General features: G+C 45.0%; 1 protein-coding gene across 9 annotated transcripts in view; it reads left to right on the top strand.

Moving 5' to 3' along the window:
• The window catches only part of NDRG4 (NDRG family member 4), a 637,307-nt gene that overhangs the window by 450,539 nt on the left and 162,140 nt on the right, over nucleotides 1-24,628 (top strand). For all 9 annotated transcript variants that reach the window (XM_069217404.1, XM_069217401.1, XM_069217403.1 and 6 more), the window contains one exon: nucleotides 11,961-12,066. In XM_069217404.1, the coding sequence (XP_069073505.1) occupies nucleotides 11,961-12,066 (106 nt within the window). The remainder of the gene's footprint in view (nucleotides 1-11,960; nucleotides 12,067-24,628) is intronic.

Raw genomic sequence — 24,628 nt, 5'->3', positions numbered from 1 at the left:
TTTGTTATTCCACCTGACAATAAACCTGCTCAAACCTAATTTCCACTAGAAGCCCCACAATAGCATAGCAAACCTGAAAGCCATGATTCAGACCTCTGTATTGTCAACATTAAATTAAATAGGGCACTTTAATTTACTATAATGTATCTGTAAAGTCCATTAGCAGCACAAATCCATTGCAATTGCCTTGGCACAACTTAAAAGACTATCCGGGGCTCTGATGGTGCGTCTACACAATAGATGCAATCCATTAAGCCTTAAAATAGTCTGCAGTTTCACATAATTATCATTCCCAATAGCCACTGCTCAGCTGAGACCCGTTCTGCCTAAGTCAGGCCTCCATTTGGGCATCAGTCCTCTGACACTGAGGCGCTGCAGTCAGCACTAATGCAAGGAAGGAAAATGCTTCTATTCCTTGGTTGTCTATGAAAGATGGTCAGAATTGAGGTGCAGTGGGATCCTTACACCTGTTACTTCTGACATCACCCCACCTACTGCAGCATCAATAGCTACACCTTTGTGAAGGCAGATTACTGAAACCCAACAGTAAAAACCGTTTTCTTCCGATCAGGCAGAGCAGGCAACATAGGACCGGATATAGAATTTTGTGGATGGAGTAAAGGCGGTCAGAGTGGCGGAGGACTTTGCATCCTTTACTCTGCCCTTGAATTTCAAATGAGGGTTCAACACTTACCCAGCAGTGAACTCTCTGGATTTGTATGAACCGCTAAGCCACTGAAAATGTTGGTGTGCATCCATCATTACAGAATTCTTACACCAAACTTTTGAAAGTTTTTCATTTTTCAAAAACAAACTCCAAAAGTGGAAGTTTGTTTTAGGAAAATGCAACACTAATGGTCATTTTTTATTTTTGCTGTTTCACACCAGCAGGTTTTACCTGGCAGTGACGGACAGCAAGATAAAAAAAAAAAAATCAGCCGCCCACTCTAAATTGGGATGATGGTCCGATGGCTTACGTCAGATGGCCTGTACTCCTTTGAGCTGTCGTGGAGTATGCTGGGAATGGAGCCAAAGTAGACACCATTGTCAACATATTGTTGATCCGCCCAGCCATAAGTTGGACAGGCGGACCGAGAGTTTGTCGGAGAGCATACTCTGCTGCCGTTGAAACACTGTACCTCTTCGCCAAACTCTAAATTGGGCCCATGGTATTGTGTTTTAGTCTATTTTAACATGTCCCTTCAATAGCATTTTCACTAACAGTGTTTACTTATTCTAAATGTTGGTCATATTAGCTTTATAACCTTGTTTAATAATTGCCAACCTGTTTGACTCTAGATAGATTATTTTTTTAATTTATTGATGAATTGAGGCACATACATACTGGGGTATCTTGGTGCCAGGAATCCTAAAATACAAGAAAAAAATCTGAAAAATCCAAAAGGAGGCCACGCAGTACATACAGGCAGTACTAACAATGGACTTGCCTCTCTTGAACTAGCTAAAAACTGAGTAGTCACTTACAGATCATTGGTAGATGAGATTGTTTCACTGTTTTGGGAAAAGATTTCAAAAACTTCTGCCACCTCAGTAGTTACGCTTAAAGTGAGCACCAACAAGTGCACCCATCTTGGTGGTCTTAAGGAACAGGGAGTCACGAGGCTAGATAGAAATCTAGGTCCTGTTTTACACGGGACCAGATATACAGTACCTAAAGGCTTAAAGGACTGCATTGTTTTACTGGAAGCCAGCATAAAACAAATGTGCCCTGGAAACATGGTCAAACATTTGTAGCTCCCAGGCCATTCTCATTGCCATTTAGATTCTCTGCAGTTTAGCTATTACTTACTCAGGAAGCCACAAATGTAGGGCATTCTCAAAGTTTAACTGCAAGGGCATACTAGCAACATTGGCCCTTGCATTGCAGTCATTCGGGGGAAATGAGAGAATCTTGCACAACAGATGAATCTCCAAGAAGCAGGAGGCCCAGGCTTTGTGCGAATCAATGCCAAAGGAGAGTTCTTGATCAAACAAGACATCCAGGTTTTTCACCTTGAGAACTGAGACAGGCAGAGTCAGCCAGACCCAACTTGTGTAGGATGACTTGTTTTAGACAGTTGGGTGGAGAGCAGGCACAGGCCCCCAGCGCCTGAGAGACCGTTGAGGCAGCCGTCTCTAGCCAGCCCTGTGCTTCTCTCATGCCGCTTAACATTATCAAGCAGCACAAGAGCAGCGTCTGGATAGAGGGAAGTTGGCTGAGGCTCCAGGACTCCCAATCCGATTGCAGAAGAGAACACAGAGGATGAGGACGCTTTGGTAAGTCAACTTTTATGTCCTTATTATTTCCTTTTGTGACCCACTGACAGGTACTGTGTGAAACTTGCAATGCCTTCAGCCTCAATCCAGAGGTCTCAATCGTGGCCTTTTATAAACAAAACACTGTTGAGGAGCCATGATTGAGAGCTTTGGCATTGAGCCCAAAGGCATTGTTGTTTTTTCACTGTGTCTGTCACTGGGTTAAAATTCACTTCACTCGCCGACTCCCCTTCACTATAGGTGTCACCGACCGCCACTCTTAAAAATGTCAAAAAGTTGAGGTGAGCTGTGGATTTGATCCCTTGAATTCTGAAATAATTGTAACATTTAGGCATCATTGTGTCTTGCTTACCACGTATTTAAAACAAGTTTTGATATACTTATAGCACAGAATATGTAATTCCTGACAATGAAACACCATGTCCATAATGGTGTCGGTATTCATCAAAATAAGTCACATGTATATTTATTGTCTGGAATGCTGTAAATGTTTTGCAGTTCATTCTTGGTTGAAATGTTAAAATATTCATAAAGCTTAGTTTAGTGATTATCGTTGCAGTTCGAGCAAAAGTTGGTGTAAGCACACAGAGCTGCTGGGGCTCTTAAAGCAACTCTTGATAAAAGCAGTTCAAGTGATTCCCTGGCACTTTGTCTATACATGATTGACGTAATCGCAGTGTCACAAAGTGCTTGTTCAGGAACAACGTCATCCAGATGGTTTGAAATAAAGCTTAAAGTAGATATGGACCTAAACTGATATCAATCAAAATCGTAACTGTTATCTTATTGGTGATTGACTTCATTTTGAGTAAGAATGAAGAGATTTGATTAATCATTGGAAGTTTTTATGATTTTGCTATTAATTCTTTAAAAATTGTAACATTTGAGGGTATTGCTAAAGCGCACGAGTTGCTCAAATTCGAGTGATGCACACAAACGGGTTAGCTTGGTAACAGTTTGAAGAAACACAAATTAAGCAAGACTTGTCAGAATCTGTGTAAGCTGGATTTTGTACGACCAAGAAATGGACGCATGCGCTGGTTGTTTTGTCGCTGGCGCGACATGACAGCAGACATTAGTATTTTCTGTATCCTCTGGCACCACGAGCCCGTCTTCGCACTCTCTGGAGTATCAGGCTGGCACCGAGCATATTATGAGTTGTCGCTTTGCTCTCGCGGGTGCGTACGATTGGCATGAGAATATGAGCAGTTTCCACCGCACCGGAAACACAGCAATTCCAAAATCTGCAGATTCATGCATCTGGATATAGCATGCCATACTGTGCAAGGTGCGACCACACTGGCCATTGGTATAATCCTTACGCATTCAACATATTCGACTCTTATGGGGTAATCAGGTTGTGTAAACCTCATACAGACTTCCACACTGTAGAAAGGCAGCATTTGTATGGAGGATTTCTGATAGTCTGATGTAATCCCTGTTCTAGAGAGGATTTCTGATAGTCTGATGTAATCCCTGTTCTAGAGAGGACTTCTGATAGTCTGATGTAATCCCTGTTCTAGAGAGGACTTCTGAAAGTCTGATTTAATGTTTATCTTCTCTGTTCTTATTTTGGAGAATGTTTAATTAGCCAGATAAAGTTTCAACCAGTGTGAGCAGTCTGGCATGCTATTATCTCACAGAGTTGAATAGTAAGCAGTCAAAATGTAAGCAAGCTTTTGTAATCAGAAGGAAACTTCAAGTCAACAAATTGTATCTTAACGCGTGGACAGTACCATAGCTTGCCATGTAACGCCAAGTTCGCATGCACAATCTTACAGTAGTTGAGCAGTCCCTTAGAACAATGTGAACAGTATAACATAGTTTAGATATCTGTGACTAATATATATAGAATAACATCTCTGAAGTGAACACTTCATGGCTGCATGAACTATTCATGTGGAAAAGGAGCGAGAACCGCGGGAGCAGGCTTTCTATGGTAAGATAAAGTTTTGACAACGCCAGCCACAGCTTTGTCACTTACTAGTGCTGTGTTTGTTGACCTACCAATAGTGAAATCCATTCAAGTTTGAATAATGTGCAAAATATACATGCAGTCTTTGATGAAATGTATTAAAGTTACATTGTTCTTCTACATAATCATTCAGGTTGCCCTGAAAACCCAGCTGGATTTTATTACATGGTGGCTTTAGAGAAAAATATAGTCTTATCTCCTAGTGCTGAATATTGCCATAAGGCATCTCTCATGACACTCAATCTCAGGTGCCCAGCATCTCAACCTTAACTTATTTAGAATACCTCTGGGTCTAGCCACCTCTGGCATGTGCAATGCGATCCTGGAGCCACATACTCCGTGTTGCCCTGAACAACACAATCAAAACACCTGTTCACACCCTCACGCCACTGAGAACATGGACTGTAAAGGCTAAAGCGTCCAGCCCTGGTCCACACACGAACTCATGGCAGATGTTTCACGCATAAACAACAGAGATATCCGACTCAATAAAAGCGTGGCCTAGTAAAACTAAAAAAATTCGTACCAAAATCCAAAAAGCACATTCTGTCAGCTTAAACACCTTTTCACCTCCATTGTCACATAAACGCTCCAACGGAAGCAAAGCCCTGTTCAAAGACATTACACTTTGCTGCATGTTGAACAAATGCAACCCCATCAACAAATTCTTTGTAGATAAGTTTGGAAAAATCGGGTAGCTCACCAGCATCTATGAAACTACCAACGCACCACTCATCCCTTCATGCAAAACACCCGTGTTCCAACCCTTTCAAGTGATGGCTGTATACCCACACTTGCTACTCTCAAACAACCACCTACGAAAGCAGCAGCCAGTCCTTGACTGTAACAAAATAATTTACTGATAAAGTTCTGTTTAGTCCTCCTAACACAGCAAACACAATCAGTGTATTCCTCACTTAAAACATCGTCCCAGACTCTCTCAGAACTAGATTAACCCCCTAGCCCAGTTGTTCTTAAACTGTGATCCGGGGACTCCTTGGGGGACCCCGGAGGATACTCGGGTGTCCACCACTATGTTCTGTTAATGTAAAGAAGTTTGAAATGGGAGGCTAAAAATTTAGTTAGTATCCTCAGACTGATTCGTGGGAGCAGTGCATGTGCATCAAACAATATTCTAAGGACAATGAGTGCCCACAGTTAAATTTAGAAAAAGCTCAAACCTTCCCCTTAAAGCTAAAATTATGATTTTTTTTTAATATTTGTATGTGAATTAAATAAAGTATTTCATTATTTGTATATTTGATGAATACTTGTTTTTGTGTTTTTTTGGTATTGTTTTCTGGTTCAAATCATCACAAAAGCTTAGGCCAGGTTCCCCGGCTTCAAGTAATAACTCGATGCGGGTCCACAGATTCCAATAATGATTCAGTGTGGGTCCTTTGGCTCCAGTAATGATTCAGTGGGAGTCCATGGAAGTCAGAGGGGTTAAGAACTACTGCCGTGGCCTATGGAAAGTCAGCCACCCACCTTACATTCATCAAAAGTGCTCTACAGCTGTTGCCAGCTGTAAGAATGGATGCACACCAACAGCCTACTCTCTACTCCATGTCTACAGGTTAAGTTTCAGACTATGTTACAGAACGGATACATCCACCATCCTCTTCTTCACAGACAAGGGTGACCTAGCGCTCTTCATCATAGCAACTCGTTAGCGGTCTCAGTACATTTGTTCATGAAATCCTCAATACCCTCTGAATGTGCATGTGTTTCAGTGATACCACATTGCTTCCATGCCTTTCATACCTCTAATCGCCCTTAGCTCTTTCCAGTGCACTCCTTAAAATCACCACAGAGCACCAGTGACATGTGTTGTTCCACAAGGTTCCAGCTGATCCTCTGAACTTCAGTCTCACCTGGAAACCACTTGGAAGCCTTCCCATCAACCATGGAATGAACATTCACCACTATAATGGTGATCCCAAACTGAACCTAAGCTATTCATTATCAGTGACATCGCCACCCTCAAGTATTGTCTCTCCATTATTTAAGCATGGATGTTGAGCATCTACCTTAAACTGAAACCAACCACTAGTTCAGACTGGGACAGAAAATAGGGTCAGACACCAAAATAAAAGGGACCCCTATTAGCAAATCACACCAGCTTTGAACTCGCAAAGAGGCACTGCATGAGCGTTTTGCTAGGTATTGGACATTGCATGAATTTGCTCTTGCTATAGGCAATATTTGTGGTAATATCAGAGAAATCAACAGTAACAACCGGCCGACCAGACCGTAAATTAGGTCCCCAAATAGTCAACAAAAGGCAGGCCCACATACTGACCTATCAGACCAGCCCTTCTGGTAGCTTCACCTGCCAAGACCTTATTTGTATTTATGACCAGTGGCATCGAAAAAGTTGACATTTTGGAATGCCAGTCAGTAGGAACCTGGCAAATTCACTCCACATCCAATAATGAGTCCAGAATCACGTGACTTCATTACTGACGCCGACCTCTCCTTTCAAGTCTCTTTTGCCCAGAAGCAGGGGTACTGTTTATTAAGTCCACTTCCCTAGTGCCACCACAAAAGGTTTTCAGAACGCAAAGAAGGGCCTTGTGGCAGGGCAGAGGAGAGCACTAAAACGGCAAAGTGCCATTTTACAAGGGGCTCTGGAAATCCCTGTAAAGTAGCTATTTGTATAGTCGACGATAAAGCTGGCGCAGATTGGGACTATACACCAGACATCGTATTAAGGCCAAGGCAAAACGGATTTGCTGTACTCACATGATCACTTTTGATAACCGATGAAATCTCTGAATCTCAATAAGCCACGCACCCCTGTAGGAAGAAAATCCTGCAGAAATACATTCATTTCCCCCCCTGCATGATTTGTTAGCGCCCCCCACCTTCACTTCCATGGCAATTACTGATAAGCAGAAATAAATTCAGATTGAGGCATCTCTGACAGCGTGCGTCGCCCACAATTACTGTGACAGCAGTTCCGAGAATTTGTTCTTTCAGCCGGGCGCTTATGCAAATTGACGGTTGTTTATCACGAGGACGATAGTTTTATTTTATTTTAATGTCCTGCCGAGATCGGTGAAACTCCCGGGCGACTCCCTGCCAGTCCGCAGTAGAAAACTACAGCTCTGTGGCCTGCCACGCTGGTACTTGGTGGCCCACGACAAAAATGCAGCCCATTCAGCATGATAAAAAATGTAAACTTAACTACTCAGTGAAATGCATTGCATTTGTGTTATTTTGGCACATAATTCACGATGGCATGAATTGTTCCGGTGTATTTTCTTTATTCTAAAAGACACTAAAGCGGGCACCGACCTGCCCAGGCAAATGGGGTGCACACGACTCACCTCTGCCTCACCGGAGTGCGACTTGTCCTCCTATTTGCTGTCTTTATACAGAATTCACATTATCACCGTATTATGTCCGCCTTTTCTTGTGTCAATAAAAATTGGTTTAAAAAAAATCACATATGGCATGAAAATTCGACTGGGTGTTACTGTTTCTGAGCCAAGGGTCTGTCGCAGCCCCGTCTCCTGTGGTTGAGCAGTTTTTTTGTGTTTTTGTTTTTTACCTCACACCCTCCAAGGCATCTCACTTCCAAGATCCCGACAGTTCAGCCACACTTGGTGCAGGATACGTCTTTGTGCTATCACCTCTGTCCAGGTCTGCTGTTGCTGGCATCCTTCAGTCTCTCAGGTTCTCCCTTCCAGTTGCGCGAATCTTCCCCTTCAGGTAGGATGCTGTAAATAATACCCAAGGTCTCGTTCCAATTCATCGTTTGTTTGTTTTTACCACCAAGCCACCTTTGGCAGGAACTCACCACAATAAAACCAGCCTTTTTTCTGTTTCAATAAGAACAGTTCACCATGACCTCTCAGGCCAGGTCCCCTCTGAACAGGAGCACGAGCAACGGCTGAACTGTTCAGGCCTCTGGGCCTCATCAGTAGATGGCAGCTTAAGTTATTTAGGCACAGTGAGCACGAGACACATCTGGAAATATCCATTACACTATGGCATTGCACTGAGGAAAACAGAAAGTGATTAGTGGAATGCTTGAATTAATCTCAACCACTGGAAACTAGTCAGGGCTGTATTTCAGTCCATCCTTTTACAGAAACCAACCATATTTAAGTCAGCCGTGGGTCTGCTGCAGTAAGAATAGTCCAGCTGAAAATTACCAGACCGGGTTGAATGGAAACACAAGCAACTCGAGGCCAATTTCAGTTGTTTGAATCTCATCAGTGGATTGCAGCTTGAGTCCTAAGGCACAGCGAGCACATGCCATGATGTGGTGCTGGCACCCATGAGCGATGAATGTCAGCCCGGTCACTCGCTTTGAAAGATTTCAGGGTACTGAACAATACACCTGAGATATTCATCACAAATGACCACACAGAGAATAAGCAAAAAGCATAACTTCAAGGCCCTAGTTTTTAGGTGACGGTACAGGGGAAGGTGTTCACCTGATGCCTGTGTAAACTCCAGTTTGTACAGGCTGTTGAAACCTGTCCCATGACAACCTTGGGTTTATTACACAACTCGAAATTCTGATGCCTGTGTAAACTCCAGCTTGTACAGGGATCGGAATTAAATTCCAGATCATAATTAGGGTCTATATATCAATGATCCACAAAAGTTATAAAATACCATTATGCAGCAGTAGCGTAATGAAACTTGAGCCCCTCCCCCTAAGCCCCCTCTGGACTCATTCAGGAGCTCTCATAACAGGAAACTGTGCTGAGGGAGCTCCCTTGAGCTTGATCTCCCTCCACCCGACACCACAGGAGCTGCGGGGGCCTATGTCACGCCACTGTTATGCAGACAAACTATCAGTTGCTAAATTAAATAAAACAATTATGCTGTCAAGCCAAGGACAACATTTTTTACCACAAACTGCACTGAGACCCAGCTCTCACTTCAAATAAGGTCACCTCACTTTGGAGTTTTTTACTCAGTCAGGTAGGTGTATCTGAGCTAAAGGGACAGACGGCAGATACAAGAGAGCTGTTGCCACATTCCCAGACAAGTCCTACCGTTGCAAAGACCCGCAGTTCCTCAGTAACCCTTCCCACGATTCGAAAGGAAACCCGTCGGGGCCACAGTTTCCATGGGACCTTAAGAAACAAGCGTGAGAGTGCCAGCTTGGAAGGACGCCCAGGCCTTGGAACCCTCGCGCTGGCATGGAGGCCCTGTACTGAGCTCTGAAAGGCAGTGGAGGTGGCGGGAACAGGCGCACCCGGTGTGAGCGAGACGTGGCCGATGGCGGACGCTGCGCCAGGACTAGGGTACTAGAGGCAAATGGCTAAGGGCCTCGGAGAAGTTAAGCTGGCCGTGCCTACTGTGCGACTTAGAGATTATTTTACGTGTTCAGCTGTCTTTGCTCCTCTTGATGGCCTAGGTTGTCTTTCACATTCTTGAATTGTGTAGCTTTCTGGGGCTCAAGCAGCGCTCGCGCTATATAAACATTAAAATATGTAACTTTCACCACTGGGCAGATGCTCGAAGCCGATTCTCTGTTATAGGGACGATGCACCCTCTGCTTATTATCACTTGCACCCGCGGTTCTTAACCTTATGTCTACACAGGAGGACCGAAGCTGTTTAGAAAACGAAATATTAGCAGTTCAACAAAGTATATTGACATACAAAGCAAAATGAAAATCTGAACATTTTAAAACACTCTGTAAATGTTAAGAATTTTGAAATTGGAGGCTTAAAAGTAAGTAGGTATCCTGAGCTTGATTTGGGGCAGTGGGGCAGTACAGTAACCAGAATGGACTATGGGCGACTGGTGGCCTCAGTTGAAGCACTGGCATATGCCAACAACAAGAGAGCATGCATTAAGAGCAAATAAAAATAAAGTGTAAAGCTAGAGTTTGCCATATCGCTTCATCTTCTAAAACTAAGACCAGCTTTTGAAAACTTCCAACCTACCCACTTTTTGCTGGGTTTTGAGTTCAAATTGTAGAAATTGCTTAGGCTGGAGCCAGATTCCAGTAGTGATTCAGTGGAGGTCCATAGAAATCAAAAGGTTAAGAACCGCTGCCTTACATGGTGTACCATACTTTACACTAACTATGGGATGTATTATCCTGATAATGTTGACATAACTGAAAACAGGATTCATTATTGGCAGCTTTGGCCCAGTGAGTGGACCATACAGTCCAAAGAGCTGAAAGCTACAAGTTTTGTGCTAACCCTTGTGCGCTCAGGAATATCACCTATGGAGCATGGGTAAGCACTGAACTGGCCTTCCATCTTAGCTACCCTCTCATTGTCATACGTGTCATGCTAGGGAGCAACTGATACTAGATTCGGAACTGAAGTTGCACCATTATATTCTTTTGCTTTCAGAGGGTGTCTCTGCAGATTGGTGAAAGGGAAAATGAGACTAATATCAATTCCATTATATGAATACCTCTGTGGTGAAACTGTTAGGTAGCAGATTCTCTTTCACAGAATCCCTCTAGTTGAGGGAAGGAATCATGGATCTCTTTTGAAGAGCAGAAAAGAAAAAGACTCAAAGGAACCAAATGTTTCTAATTGAAGGATGAAGATCTAATCTGAAGTGAAGGACCTGGAGACTAAGGATTGTGCAACGCACAGCCGTGGGCACCGTTTGCCTCTGCAAGATCCGTCGCAGCAAAGGTGGAGGGAATAACAACTAAAGTCTTCTTCTGTATGGGACATTGCTTTGAGATAACAAACTGTTGTGAGTATAGTACCCCACAGGTGCAGCTCACTAATGGGTGAGACAATAATGGCGAATTTGAGTGGATAGCTGGAGAAAGCTGGAGGAAAAAAAGACTTTTGACGTGAAGGACTTCCTAAAAATTCTAATAGATGTGTTAGAGATTTGGAACAAAATACCTGGTAGTGAAGGACTCCTTCGCAAATAGAAAACTGCATTTGAGTTGCTGCGCCATGGAGATTTATTGCTGAAAAGGGGGGAAGCGAAGAAGGATTCTGACAGGCTATAGAGCACTATTGTGGTAAGAGAGTATGAGTGTTGCTTGTTTTGTAACTTAGATGACCAGTTTTAACTTTAAAATGTAAAGTACCCTGGGGGAAGGACTTATTGGCAATGCCAGTAAGTGGAGTCAGAGTTGCTGGGCGGGGTAGAGGCTCATCACTGTGAGTGATAGCTTTGAGGGAGGTGTTATAATGCAGATGAGGTTGTCCAACACTAGTGGATGGTCGACTCTTCATTTTGATGTTGATTTGATGGACTATAATGAATCATTTTTAAGTGGGATTTTGTCTATTTTAATTTTACAGAAGGTATTGCTGGATCTTTACTTTCATCTGTGTGTGGTAGGGGGCAAGGGTTGATACAATGGTAGATATCTTTAGGGCAAACTGCAAAGTGGGCCTAATATAGATATAACTTCGGGGATGAACACGTTTGTTGTCTTTGTGAGAAAAAATATCGCTGAGGGGCAAATGACCAGTGAGGGAGCTTTAGGGTGAAGCTCTCCTGTTGAAATAAATGACTTTCATAATCTAAGGATTCCGTTTTTGTGACAAATTAATGTGCTTAAATATTGTAGGCCTTTGTTCAGTGAATGCAGGACTCTGCTTAGGAGGATACCTCCTATTTCGGTAAAGGACAGGGTAAACTTTCTTGGACACTGCCACACTTCAGGCTAAATGGCTAGTAAATAGAATACTACAGTAAACAAACCTCTAAATGGCCTTGTTCCTTTGCTCTTGTTCTCTCTTAGGAGCACGATGTGGAGACTCCCTATGGGATGCTACACGTGGTCATTCGTGGATCCCCGAAAGGAAATCGGCCGGCCATCCTGACATACCATGATGTTGGACTGAACCGTAAGTATAGCATTTCTAAACTCCAATGCAATGCAATGGTTTCAATCATGGGTTACATGCTCAGGCCAATGATGTGAGCAAGATGTAAAGGCGATGATTTATTAAAATCTTCAAATTCCTGTGTACCTTGTTTATAAAAATTTTGTGTGGTTGTTACTTGGAACTTTCATAGCTTACAATCGCATTCTAATCCTTTCCCACCATGGCAGAGATGTTAAAGACTTGCATACTGATCTAGAGTTTGTTTGTAATAGAAAACCTACTACTTTCTGGTGAGAAGTGCTAAATCCGAAGGAGTGTCCGCTGGCTGGATTTCGGAAACCGTACTATCTTTTTTGTGATTGAAATTTAGCTGTTGGGCTCTCAAAATTCAAACCTTGCCTCCAGGAAGTGGAGACTTCCATGTTACTATATCAACCTGAATCAGGGTCTGATTTACAATGAGTCCCATTCACAAATGGAATTACTTGCTGCAGACGTAGAAGTGGCTACTTATCTCATGCACATTCAAGAATAAGAAAATATTGTCTTTGTGAAAAAAAACACCAAAGCAAACTCTAATAATCGTCCCACAGTGAATCTGAAGCAGGTTTTTTTGTTTCTTGGGAAGCGTCTCTTATTCCTAGAAATGCAAAATTAATTCATACCCAAGACAGGAATAACCGAACCACTGACATAAATCAACCTTGCAAATCGAAGCAGATATGTAAGAATATGATTTGGGCGCTGGGTGGGATTTGTACTTTGGTTGCATTGTAGATTGTGTGTTTGTGATTTATAATTTGATGCTAACAGAAAATTCTGCAATTCCGCGAGTAGAACAATAAATCTGTGGAGGATTTTGTCAGTGGCTTATCCTTCACCGTAAACATTGAATGTTGGTGGACATTTATCCTGTGAACTTTCCTCCAGATTTACCATTTCCTCCATATACACTGGAAGATCTTCCATTACCACTTAACTCTAAATCAGGCTTCTATGAGTTTATTAATTAGAGTGGGGTGTGGCTGATAAAAAGGCAACACTTTTCCTAACGCAAGGTGCAGTTGCATCTCTCGGGCACCTCCGGGTCAGAAATTACTGTGGTTGCTTGAGAATACTTTTCTGTTATACATGACGAATGAACACAAGGTGAAAGCTGCAAATAGAATCATAACGCTTGCGTCTTAGACTTAATGGGATTCTCCTGATGGCAGCAGTGAGAGTAAAGAGGAGATGTGGTCCGTGTGCTTCCTAGGGATTCTTCTTTATGTTAGTCCACCTCCCTGTATTCCGATATAGTCTCTTGAGAACCATTTTCTAAGACCTGCTCCCATTCCACAGTTCCTTTATGTGCCCGCACATCTTCTGGACCAATGCGTGGAAGCAGCAAGTGCTTAATTTGTGTTGTAATTGCAGGTGGTGGACACCGACACTCATTTTTTGGGACAGGAAATCATTTTTCCTCAATAGTCTTCAAACTAGAGCAAGAAAGAAAAAACTAGATGTGGGAAGAAAGAAGGCGGAAGCGAAAATCAGAAAACAATGACAAAATGATAACATAAGAATGAAAACAAACCAGCAAAAGTGAGATAAAGAGTCAGGAAAGTGTAAGATAATGGCAGAAGGAGGCATGAGATGAACTAAGACAAGGCAGTCTCAGTATTCCCAACCCCATGCAGTGCCCGCACCTGGTTGAGGGACTTGCTATCCTGCTGAGTAGTATCGTTTTACACAGTTCCATAAGGTGGGTAGGTGAAGAAACCTTTAAAACAGTGTAATGTAATGTATATGCATCCATTTGTGCCGGAACATTTAATCTGCTTGTGACCATGATGGGAAGCCAGTGGAGAAGGCCTACTCTTGACTCCTTGTAAGCAACAAACATTGGTAAAGCCATCAGGTCTGACAATGGCTACCAGCCTTTTAGCTTTGTCATTGCTTGTTTTGTGTTGTAATGGTTTTTGTAAAACGTCATTGGTGTGGAAGCTGCCTGACCTTTATCTATATAAAAAAAATGGTGCCTAAAAGCAGAGATACCTTTTTGGTCTCAAAAAGTACACATTGTAATAGTAGTACCTGGCTACTTTATGTACTGGCATGTTCCTTGTCAAAGTACAGAAAGCTGTCTTTCACAGTGAAGTTAGCCAATCACTGAAGAAGTAGGGTGATCAGCTGGCATGGAGGCAAATTCAGGACAGGACTGTAAAAATTCAGGACAACGGGTACAAATTCAGGACAAAAGGTCAATTTTACAGACACATTTGAGGTGCAGCCATACCCTACTATGTTATCAATGCATTTATTTACTAGTTTTTATATTGCACTTATTTACTATTTTTGTCCTATAGGAGATTGACTCTAAGTATGCTACATTCAGATGGAGCATTATGTCCTTGTTCAGCAGTAAATTGATGCTCTTTTACATGGTGTCAAGGGCATCGCCCCAATCCAGTCTTGGAGAGAAAGCAAAAGCAAAATTTTGATTATGTTTCTAAACATTTCAATACCTGTGACAAACAGTTTAGGAAACATTAAGGTAAGTGCCTTTTTCACCATCTGCTCACCTCACCCTCCACTAGAAATCAAACCTAAACAAATGAATGAGGCAGAGCATCTGGTGTGGGTGACAGTCTCACACCTAAGGTCAGGATGTGAGGTACCTACAACTTGACTGTATTCTACTCTCATAGCACCACAAAGACCCGATTACAGTGTGCCTCAGAGACCCTACATTTAACTCAGAACTGGGAGCCCTATCACCAGAAAATTGAAGAGGAGAGGAGGATGAAATAAGCATCAGATAGGACATCCATAGCAACTGATTTAAAGTGTAATTGCTAAGAATTTGACAAATAATGGAGAGAAGAACAAGACGGTACAATTCCTAAAATTAAATGGGCCCTCCATGAGTATTGGGAAGAATTGTATACATGAAGAGTAGTCTCAGCAGAGTGGCCAGAAACAGAAGAAGCATTGTCGAGTGGTAGAATAAACAGCGCCCATTTATCCTTGCAAACTCTACCGGTGTGAGGGCCCATTGGGGGTGCTTCTGGAGAGCAGGCAGGGCCTTTGAAAGTTGGGCCCTGTGTAATTGTCCACTCTGTCCATGTTTTAAAATAGCTCTGTGGTTGAGCCAACACCAAACCAATGGTCTTTCTCGTCATTAAGTGCCAAATAACGTGTAGAATCTTCAGAAACCTAGGGATTCAAATTACACAACAAACTAAATATAATACCACGATAAAGACTGTAAAATGTAGAAAGTGTTTTAAAGAAACATGGAAGAAATTCACTTTAGTATGTTAGATCACAACATTGCATTGATATTTATTTGAAGTGGAAGTTTCTAAACATGAACTTTATCAGAAAGGAGGGTTAATAAATGTTTTAAAGCCACGAGTGAACAAAGTGAAGCAATTGTCTGGTGTCCCTTATATCATGGCTAGTAATATTTTTATGGCTAGTGGAATATTATAGACAATTAAAGTATGTCAAAGTGAATTTTCTGCATAGGATAAATTGTTAACTGAATTACTTGAAAGTGCTCTCAAATGGAGTAAGTTGATTGGTCTTAAATCACACAATTTAGTCATGTGGGTGAGCCGGGATTTTAACCCAGGTTTCCTGGTCACACATAGTGTATATAAGCAGTTGATTAAATTACTTTCCTTTCTGTGATCTCCTTTAGCACTAGAGGACAGTGGCTTTGTACAATTCTTTCAGATGATTAGTAGACAGTGCTAAGCTAATACAAATCAAAGGTTAATTTGACACAATATTAAAAAAGGTACACATTGATGGTGAGGGACTACAGGAAACCATATGCTAACATCACTGGCTTTCTCTGACTTTACATAGCTCGTCAACACAGTGGTTGAAGTGCATTAAAAAATGAGTATAGATATTGTGATCCTGAGTGCATTGGGGATGGGGACAGTGAGCGTGGAGACAGGATCAAGAACAAAATATTCAGTGGCTATTTTCTTGATCTTTCACCATCAGTAATTGCGTATTAGATAATTCACACCTGAAGTAAAAAAATAATTGAAAGTCAAACTAATCCACGGGTGCCTAGTTTAGCTGTCTGCCCCTGCCTCTGGATCATTGCACAGGAGACCTTTCCCTTGTGCTTCAATTTAGCCATCTCGGCTATGCGTCCTTTAGCACAAAGGCTAAAAATATTGGCAAATGCCGTCCATGGAAACTTTCTTCATGGACACCAGATATTAAAGTAAATTCATGGGCACCCTATGAAGAAGGCTGACTATTTGCCCCATGCTTTGTGCTGCTCGAGATAGAAGAAAAATGTGAATGATTCAACAATAGACCAATGGCTAAAGTAAGCTGGCTGAAAAGCCCCTATTAGTAAGTATATCAATTCAGTAAAACCACAAGGTCTTGGCTAACGCCAGACCTAAAATGAAATTGCAGTCAAGAAAGAAATATGTATAGCTATCTGTTTATCTCTGCAGCAGCTAGGTTGGCCACTTGCAGTAGGCCAGTCGTGCATGGACAAGCCTTGCAGTTCAGATTGCAAGCAGCCAGAGCTGTCCAGCCTCATACGTTTTCCACGCCCTAATGACTAGAAGTACACATACATGTATAGGGTGAGGTGTAATGGCCAGAGCTGCCGTCTTTGGAGCTGGGGAACCAGGTTCAAGTTTCGACGTCGGCTAAACATGCTGTGATTCTAGGCAAATCACGTAATCTCCTGCGCCTACCAAAAATGAATCCTTGTATCCGTGTCCTTGTGTAGTGTAACTAGTACTCATGTAAATCACTCCAATAACTTAGAGCAGGGTTCGCCCTACCTAAAACAGCAAAAAAAAAAAGAAATAGTACTATAATTTTTTTGATCTGATAGAGACATCTGGTTGCAGATCCCTTACCTTAGAATTTCCCTTTACGTTTGTCTGGATCTGGAGATTTTTCTCACGCAGTAGCTCTGCAAGCCTTTAGGTGGCATCGATTAGATCTGTGTCCGTCGTCGGTGTCATTTGCTTTTTTGAGTATTTCTATTCCTGGTGCATCAAGGGATGTCTTCGAGTAAGACTGGGTTCAAACCCTGCGGATCCTGCCATCGGGCGATGTCCGTGACAGATCCGTAGTGCCAGGAAGTGAATCCAAAAGCCTAAAGCTGAAGGCAGCCCTGCGCTCACCACTGTGCAAGTCACTGTCTCGGTCAAGAGGAAGGTCTCAGGATAGGTCATGGAGCCCCTGTCTTTATCGTCAAGTCCACAGGACTGTCAGTTAAGTCAAGGTATACGAAGAAATTGAAGAAATTGAAGAAAGTGAAATGTTCTTCAACTTCACCTTGTCCATCGGCCGACAAGACCTGGGAGCGTCTTCGATCTAGGTCTCCCCCTGTGGAGCCTGCATCTGGGCCAACTCTGCGCCTCCCTGAATTTCCAGAAGCCACAGCGACCCCTGCCCAACCTGCAGAGTTTTATAAAGCCATGTGCCTCATTTTTGGCAGTCAGACTCCACTGCATGCCTATGGACCCGTGGAGTCGAAAGGGGCCCCTTCAGGTTCCATGCTAGTGGCTTGAGCCTCAACTCAAGGGGCTGCCATGGATCTATTCCTGGATCCGGACCGACGCTGGTTGTTCGACTTCAACCTTCCCTGTCACCGGTCCCAACATCGCTCCTGGCACCACCCTATCCTCATTGCTGACTCCGACACAAAGCCGATCGGCATCATAGGACGCCGACTCTGGCGCTGACAGGGGCTTGGCCCTATGTTGGATCCTGAGACTTATTCCTGTGGGCTAGGTTACACTGAGAAATGGCAGGGGTCACTGTACCCTTCGGAGTACCAGCTCTGTGACCCCCATGGACTGGCGTATGGACCTGGGTGAAGCCACTAGTCTGGATACCTCCCCAGATACTGGCATGCTCTCTCCCCTTATTGTGGCTACAGAGGAAGGAGCTTCATATTCAATGATGGTGCATAGAACAGCCAAGTTCCTGGACTTTGAGCTGCCTTCGGTGACAGTAAGGACTAACCTCCTGACAGAGGTGCTTCAGCCTGGGGCTTCATCCTGTGAACCCCTGCTCCCCCTTAAAGAAGCCTTTCCCGATGTCATACTGGGTACCTGGTCCAAACCCAGCACAGCGGCTTCTGTGAACAATACAGTTGCATGCGCCATCGTCCTGAACCGGGTGATCCAGGTTTCCTGATGCAAAACCCTACCCCTGAGAACTTGGTTATCCAAGCCTCCACCTCCCAGGGCATGTTCCCTTCCGCACCCCCAGATAGGGAATCCAAGAGGCTGGACACACTTGGAAGAAAACATCTTCCCGACAGCCTGGCATTGCGGTCTGTGAACACCCCATGACTTTTTGGACGTTATTCCCAGATGCTGTGGGATACTGTTGTGCAAACTCTGCCACAGGTCCCAGAGGAGGCTCGGGCTGTACTTTCCTTAGTAATTGTTGATGGAAGAGACGCAGCAAAGTTCACAATCTGGTGTGGACTGGACACGACCGACTTACTGGGCAGAGTGGTTGCTTCAACAATGGCCTAGAGGAGCCATGCCTGGTTGAGGACATCTGGCTTTTCGAGGGATGTCCGAGCTAATCTTATGGACATGCCTTTTGATGGCACCGTCTCTGTGGAGAAAAAGCAGACTCTGCACTTGAGAGCTTAAAGGATTCTTGTGCTACGGCCAGGTCCGTGGCCCTCACGGCAGCCCCACATCTCCCTCATTCTGCTTTTCACCCTTTTTGTGGCTACTGAAGGGGAGTCCTGCCACATCCATTCACTTCCAGTGACTGTGCTGTGCATGCTGCCAAGCCTCTGCATAGCTGGGGACGTGGATCTGAGAGCCAGCGGTCTGGCCAGTTTGCTGCCCCAACCCAGCAGCTGCCTCCAAACCTTCTTAGTCTGACGCTTCCCCGTCAGGGACCAGTCAGAGGCAGGATCCGCCATCACCTGCTCTGCTGGCCGTCCATCACTTCAGACAGGTGGGTCTTGCAGATAGTCCAACGGGACTGCTCCCTCCCCTTAAAGACTACCCTTCAATCCATGCCACCATCCTACGATCGTATGACATAGGATCACTTTGCACTTCTCTGAGAGGAAGTTATGGCTTTCTTGGCCAAGGAAGCCACAGAGAGGGTCCCTGTGCCAGAAGTTGGTAGTGGTTGTTATTCCCACTACTTCCTGGTGCCCAGAAACGACAAGGACCTCTCCCTATCCTAAACCTTCAGTCCCTCAATCTCTTTCCCAAGAAGAAGTTCAAAATGCTCACTCTGGCTCAGGTTCTATCTTACCTGGACCCAGGAGACAGGATGGTAGCGTTGGACTTGCAGGACGCGCATTATCATATTACCATACAGTCCTGCCTGCCCACAGATGTTATTTGTGGTTCACGGTAGGCACAAGCATTTTCAGTTCACCGTGCTCCCATATGGCCTCACCAGCGCTCCTTGGGTGTTCACCAAAGTGATAGTGGTGGTCCCAGCTCATCTGCGCAGATCAGGGGTTTCAGTCTTCCCCTATCGTGAGGACTGCCTGTTAAAAGCAGGCTCGCCCCAGGCTGTTGTCTCCCACCTGCAGACTACGGCGAACCTCATGCTTTCACTGGGGTTCACTTTAAAGGTGCTGAAGCCACACCTAACTCCCTCTCAGACGCTTCCTTTCAACAGAGCTGTTCTGGACACAGTGCAGTTTTGGGCTTATCCTCCCAAACGGCGAATGCAGGCTATGATACCGATGTTTCAGTCCCTACCCTAGATTTCAGTGAGAATGACTCTGAGGCTGCTGGGCTCATGGCCTCCTGCATCCTGCTGGTGACACGTGCCAGGTGGCATATGCAGGATCTGCAGTGGGACCTGAAGTTCCAATGGGCACTGCATCAGGACGTTCTCTCCTACATGGTCCAGATCTCGGAGGGAACTGCACAAAATCTGCAGGGGTGACTAACAAACCACCATTGTCCTAGAGGCAGAACCCTCTCCCTTCTCCAACCAGAACTGCCAGTAGTGACAGATGCATCACTCCTGGGATGGGCCGGCCACCTGGGAGAGGCAGAGATCGGAGGCACCTGGTCTCCAGTGGAGTCTGGATCCACACAACCTGTTGGAGCTCTGGGCGATCAGACTAGCATTGAAAGTCTTTCTTTCTTCCCTCAAAGGGAAGGTAGTGCAGGTGTCCACGGACAACACCACAGTCATGTGCTACTACAACAAGCAGGGCGGGGTAGGGTCATGAACCCTTTGTTAAGAGGGTCTAAGCCTCTGGACATGGCTGGAACAGCAGGGCTTTTCCCTGGTGGTCCAACATCTGGCGTGCTCTTTGAACACCAGCGCAAATTAACTCAGCCAACAATGATTAGTCGATCATGCATGGCGTCTCCATCTTGAGGTGGTGCATAGTCTCTTTCAGCATGGGGATAGTCTTGGTTAGATCTGTTTGACTCTGCAGAGATGCACAATGTCAGCAGTATTGCACTTTGGAGTTTCCAAGGCGATAATTGCTTGGTGGCACTTTTTGTTTCGAGTGTAATCCAGCCCTCCTGTACGCCTTTCTGCCTATATCACTTCTTCCCAGAGTTCTCATGAAGATCAAGTACGACTGGGCCTAAGTAATCTTTGTGGCTCCAGACTTGGCACGAATAGGCTGGTATCCCAAGCCTCTGAGAATGGCCATCAATCCTCCTATCAAACTGCCCCTTCAGGAGGATCTCCTGTTGCAGCATTAGTGGAGGGTTCTCCATTCAAAACTGTCCAGCCTCCGCCTTCTTGGGCGGAGATTGAGCTGCTGCAGTTGACAGCTTTTGATCTTCCGCTTGAAGTCTGTAATGTAATCTTGGCAGCCAGGCACCCCTCCACCAAAACGGTATGCACCTGTCATTGGAAGAAATTTGTGGCATGGTGCAAAGACAAGTCTGTTGACCCCTATCTGCCCCTCTTTCTGAGGTTTGGTTCTTTATCTTTTCTCTGGCCCAGCAGGGCTCTGCTATGGGCCCTCTCAAAAGTTATCTGAATGCCATTTCTGCTTTTTGTGGTTGCCTGATCAACCTTCCTTGTTTAAGTCTCCAATTGTATACAGGTTCCTTCAAGGCCTTACTCATGCTCCAGTGGGATTTGAATATTCTTTTTGGCATTTCTGATGTGCGCTGCCTTTGAGCCTCTCCACAATTGTCCTCTCAGGCTTCTGACTTTGAAAACAGCCTTTCTTTTGGCCAGTACACCTGGCCACAGGGTGAGTGAGCTGCAGGCATTGTCATCTAAGCTGCCCAACCTTTCCATCTATCCTGACAAAGTGGTGCTTTGCACTAAGGCCTCCTTTCTCTCAAAAGTGTTTATGCCCTTCCATGTAGTCTAATCCTTCACCTTGCCTACTTTGTACGCACCCCACATCCATCTGAGGAAGAGGGGAGAATCCACTGCCTGGGCTCAAAAAGAGCATTGGCGTTCTACCTTGATCCTACCAAAGGGTTCTGGGTACATGATCAACTATTTGTTGGTTATGTGGGTGCTAAGAAAGGTCGGGCAGTTCATAAGAGAACCATCTCCATATAGGTTGTACTCTGCATTAAAATGTGCTACGCACTGACTAAGAAGCAGTCCCCTGAGGGCTTCCATGCTCAGTCCACCAGAGCTAAAGCTGTGACCGCTGCGTTAGCTAACGGAGTTCCAATTTTGACATCTGTCAGGCAGCAGTGTGGGCATCTCTCCACATATTTACCAAACATTACTGCCTGGATAGTCAGGTCAGTAGGGATGGGCACTTTGCTTCTTCAGTTCTACAGGACTTTCTAGTATGATTTTAGTTCGCAGACCCAACTCTGAGGATGGTATTGCTTGGGTATCTATTCTAAGGTAAGGAATCTGCAACTAGATGACTCTATCAGATGGACAAGTTACTTAGCTTCGGTAACGCCTTATCTGGTAGAGACAATGGTGGTCATTTTGAGCCTCAGAGCGGCGGTCTCCCCGCTGCGGACCTGGTGGTGAAGACTGAAGCATTATGAGAGAAGCGGTTTGGCTGCAGCCAAATCGCCCCAATGCTGCCAGTACCGCCAGGTTGGTTGGACCGCCGGGATGTAGGTGAGCACCTCCGACCTAGCAGCAGCCGTGAGACCGCTGGTAGTATTATGACCCAGCAGACTGCCAGGCTTTCTGTGGCGGTCGCACTGCCATGAAAACCCTGGCAGTAATGCACCTGGTGACAGGAATCTCCATTCCTATCACAGGCACAATACCCCCCCACGTCCACACACATGCACGCACCCTCCCCCCATTTCCATTTCCATGCACGCACCTTCCCCCTACTTCCATGCACCTTCCCCACCCAACCGCACACAAGCATATACGCACCCCCTTCTGCAGTCATGCACACACCCATCACATCCATTAACGCACTCCCCCTCTCCGCATTCCTGCAAACACACTCCCCCTCTCTGCATTCATGCACACGGACTCCCCCTCCACATTCATGTACACACCCAGACACTGCATACATTCACGCAACCAGAAACCCTTATTCGCACACATACATGCACCCAGACACCCCCATTTGCAAACATACATGCACCCAGACCACACAGATGCACCAAGCCCCAAAACCCGCCCTCTTTCAGACGGTCAACTTACCTTTTCCGGTGAGGTGGTCGTCCGGGAGGGGATGGTTCCTGGTGTTTTCACCGCCAGCACCGCACTGCCGATAGGTCTTCGTCACGCCATATTACGTATCGTAATACGGTGGACGGAGTCTTTTAGCCATAGCAGTGCTGGTGGTGGAACCGCCTCCTTTCCTCCCTCGGCCCGGCCAACGGGGTTGAATTTCCACCTGTAAACGGGTAGAAATCCTACCTAACTCAAAATATAGTGGACTTCAGACCGCCAGCACTGGCGGTCTGTTGGCGGCAGTGGCTTTGGCAGTCTTTGAAAAACCACCAATATCTAGTTTCAGATTCCTTACCGACCCACCCATCCTACCTGCTCTATGAACTGATTTCTAGGGACAAAGGCTCCCTTTGAGGGCCCTAGTTTTGACACACCAGTGGCCAGTGTTCTTCATGGCTCTGCCCTTCTCCCGTGGAAAGTCGTGAAAAGAAACTGATGTCAGCTCGCCTGGCTGGCGCCTATATAGAACCTGCAACTTTGTATCCGGCACAGCCAGCTTCGGATGCAGAGCCGGTCGACGCTACCTAACGGCGCGCGGGGGTACTGCTCGAGAAAAATATCTAGATCCAGACTGACGCCTGGGGAAATTTTAAAGTAAGGAAGCTGCAACTAGATATTGTCTCTACCAGATAAGGTGTTACCAAAGGTAAGTAACATGTCCTTTTCTAAGGCTTCTTCATACATCTGGAGCACTAAGATGAAATATTGTGACCATTTGTATTTCTTTAAAAAAATAATCCCTTCTTTTTGTGAGCTATAATTTATTACCATAATATACAGGAATACTTCAATCAACATTCTTATCCATCCAAGGCTTTTGTAGATTAAATCTGTCATTCCACCAGGGGAATGCCCTGTTTTTCCAGCCAGGTCCAGAGGCGCAAAGCCTCCAGACAAAGGGTCTACAACCCCACCCCACCCTGCTTGTTGCTGTACCACATGGCGGTGGTGTTGTTCATGGACACTCGTACTACCTTTCCACATTTTGATATCATTGGTATCAAAATGTGGAGGTAACATTCTCATAAATATCAAAACACATCTCTTTTTATTTAGAACTAAGAAATTTAAAGCACACTCTAATCTATTTAAAAAAGTGTCTGTGGTAATTAGTGCCCCATCACATTCACAATTAATACTGAATATGGCCAGAACATAGGGTTACAGAATGTCTTATAATAATGAGATTTATGTGAAAACTTTATTAATTCCTAGCTTGATTTTCCCAGTACATGTTCTCTATTTTGTTGATGTATTAATATCGATCCGCTAAACAAAGTTTCAGTAATACAATTATGTTTTTTTCTCCATCAGGATGTAATTTATTATGACAACTGTTAAAGAATAATATTTTCATGATGACAGTCATCAACATGAAGGAGCATGCTCGCAATATATAAGAAGAAAGACTTAGGTGGTCAGTACGTTCTTGGCGGTGTGGCCCGCCATGCCGGCAGTGGCGGGAAAACCCGCCAGTCGGCATGGCAGGCCACATAAACAACACATTGAGGGCCGCCATCGGAAGCTCTCACTCACCGCCAGGCTGCCTCCATCAGGCAGCCTGGCGGTGGTCGGAATCATTATCCGACAGGGCAGCGGTGCTCCCCCTCGGATAATGATCCCTAATCCTCCAGCCTGTACCTGGCGGGAAGCCCGCCAAAGAAAGGCTGGTGGAGGGGGTGGCCCTGGGCACCCCTTGGGGCCCCTGTGCAGTGCCCCTTCACGCAGGTCCGATCTGCATGACGGGTGCAGCTGCACCCGCCGCACAGAGGCATTGGCGGCAGCTCCATGTGGAGCCGCCGTCAATGTCCCGGCCAGGCATTCCTCTGGGCCGGCGGGCGGAAACAATGTTTCCGCCCACCGGCCCAGAGGAATGTTCCTAATATGGCCGTCGAGGATCCGGGGACGCTGGCGGTCAGTGTTTTGACCGCCAGCATGAACACAG

The sequence above is a fragment of the Pleurodeles waltl genome, chromosome 12 (genome assembly GCF_031143425.1).
Source record: "Pleurodeles waltl isolate 20211129_DDA chromosome 12, aPleWal1.hap1.20221129, whole genome shotgun sequence".
In the NCBI taxonomy this organism is placed as follows: domain Eukaryota; kingdom Metazoa; phylum Chordata; class Amphibia; order Caudata; family Salamandridae; genus Pleurodeles; species Pleurodeles waltl.
Note: the sequence above shows the minus strand (reverse complement) of the source record. Positions and strands in the feature narration are given on the sequence as shown.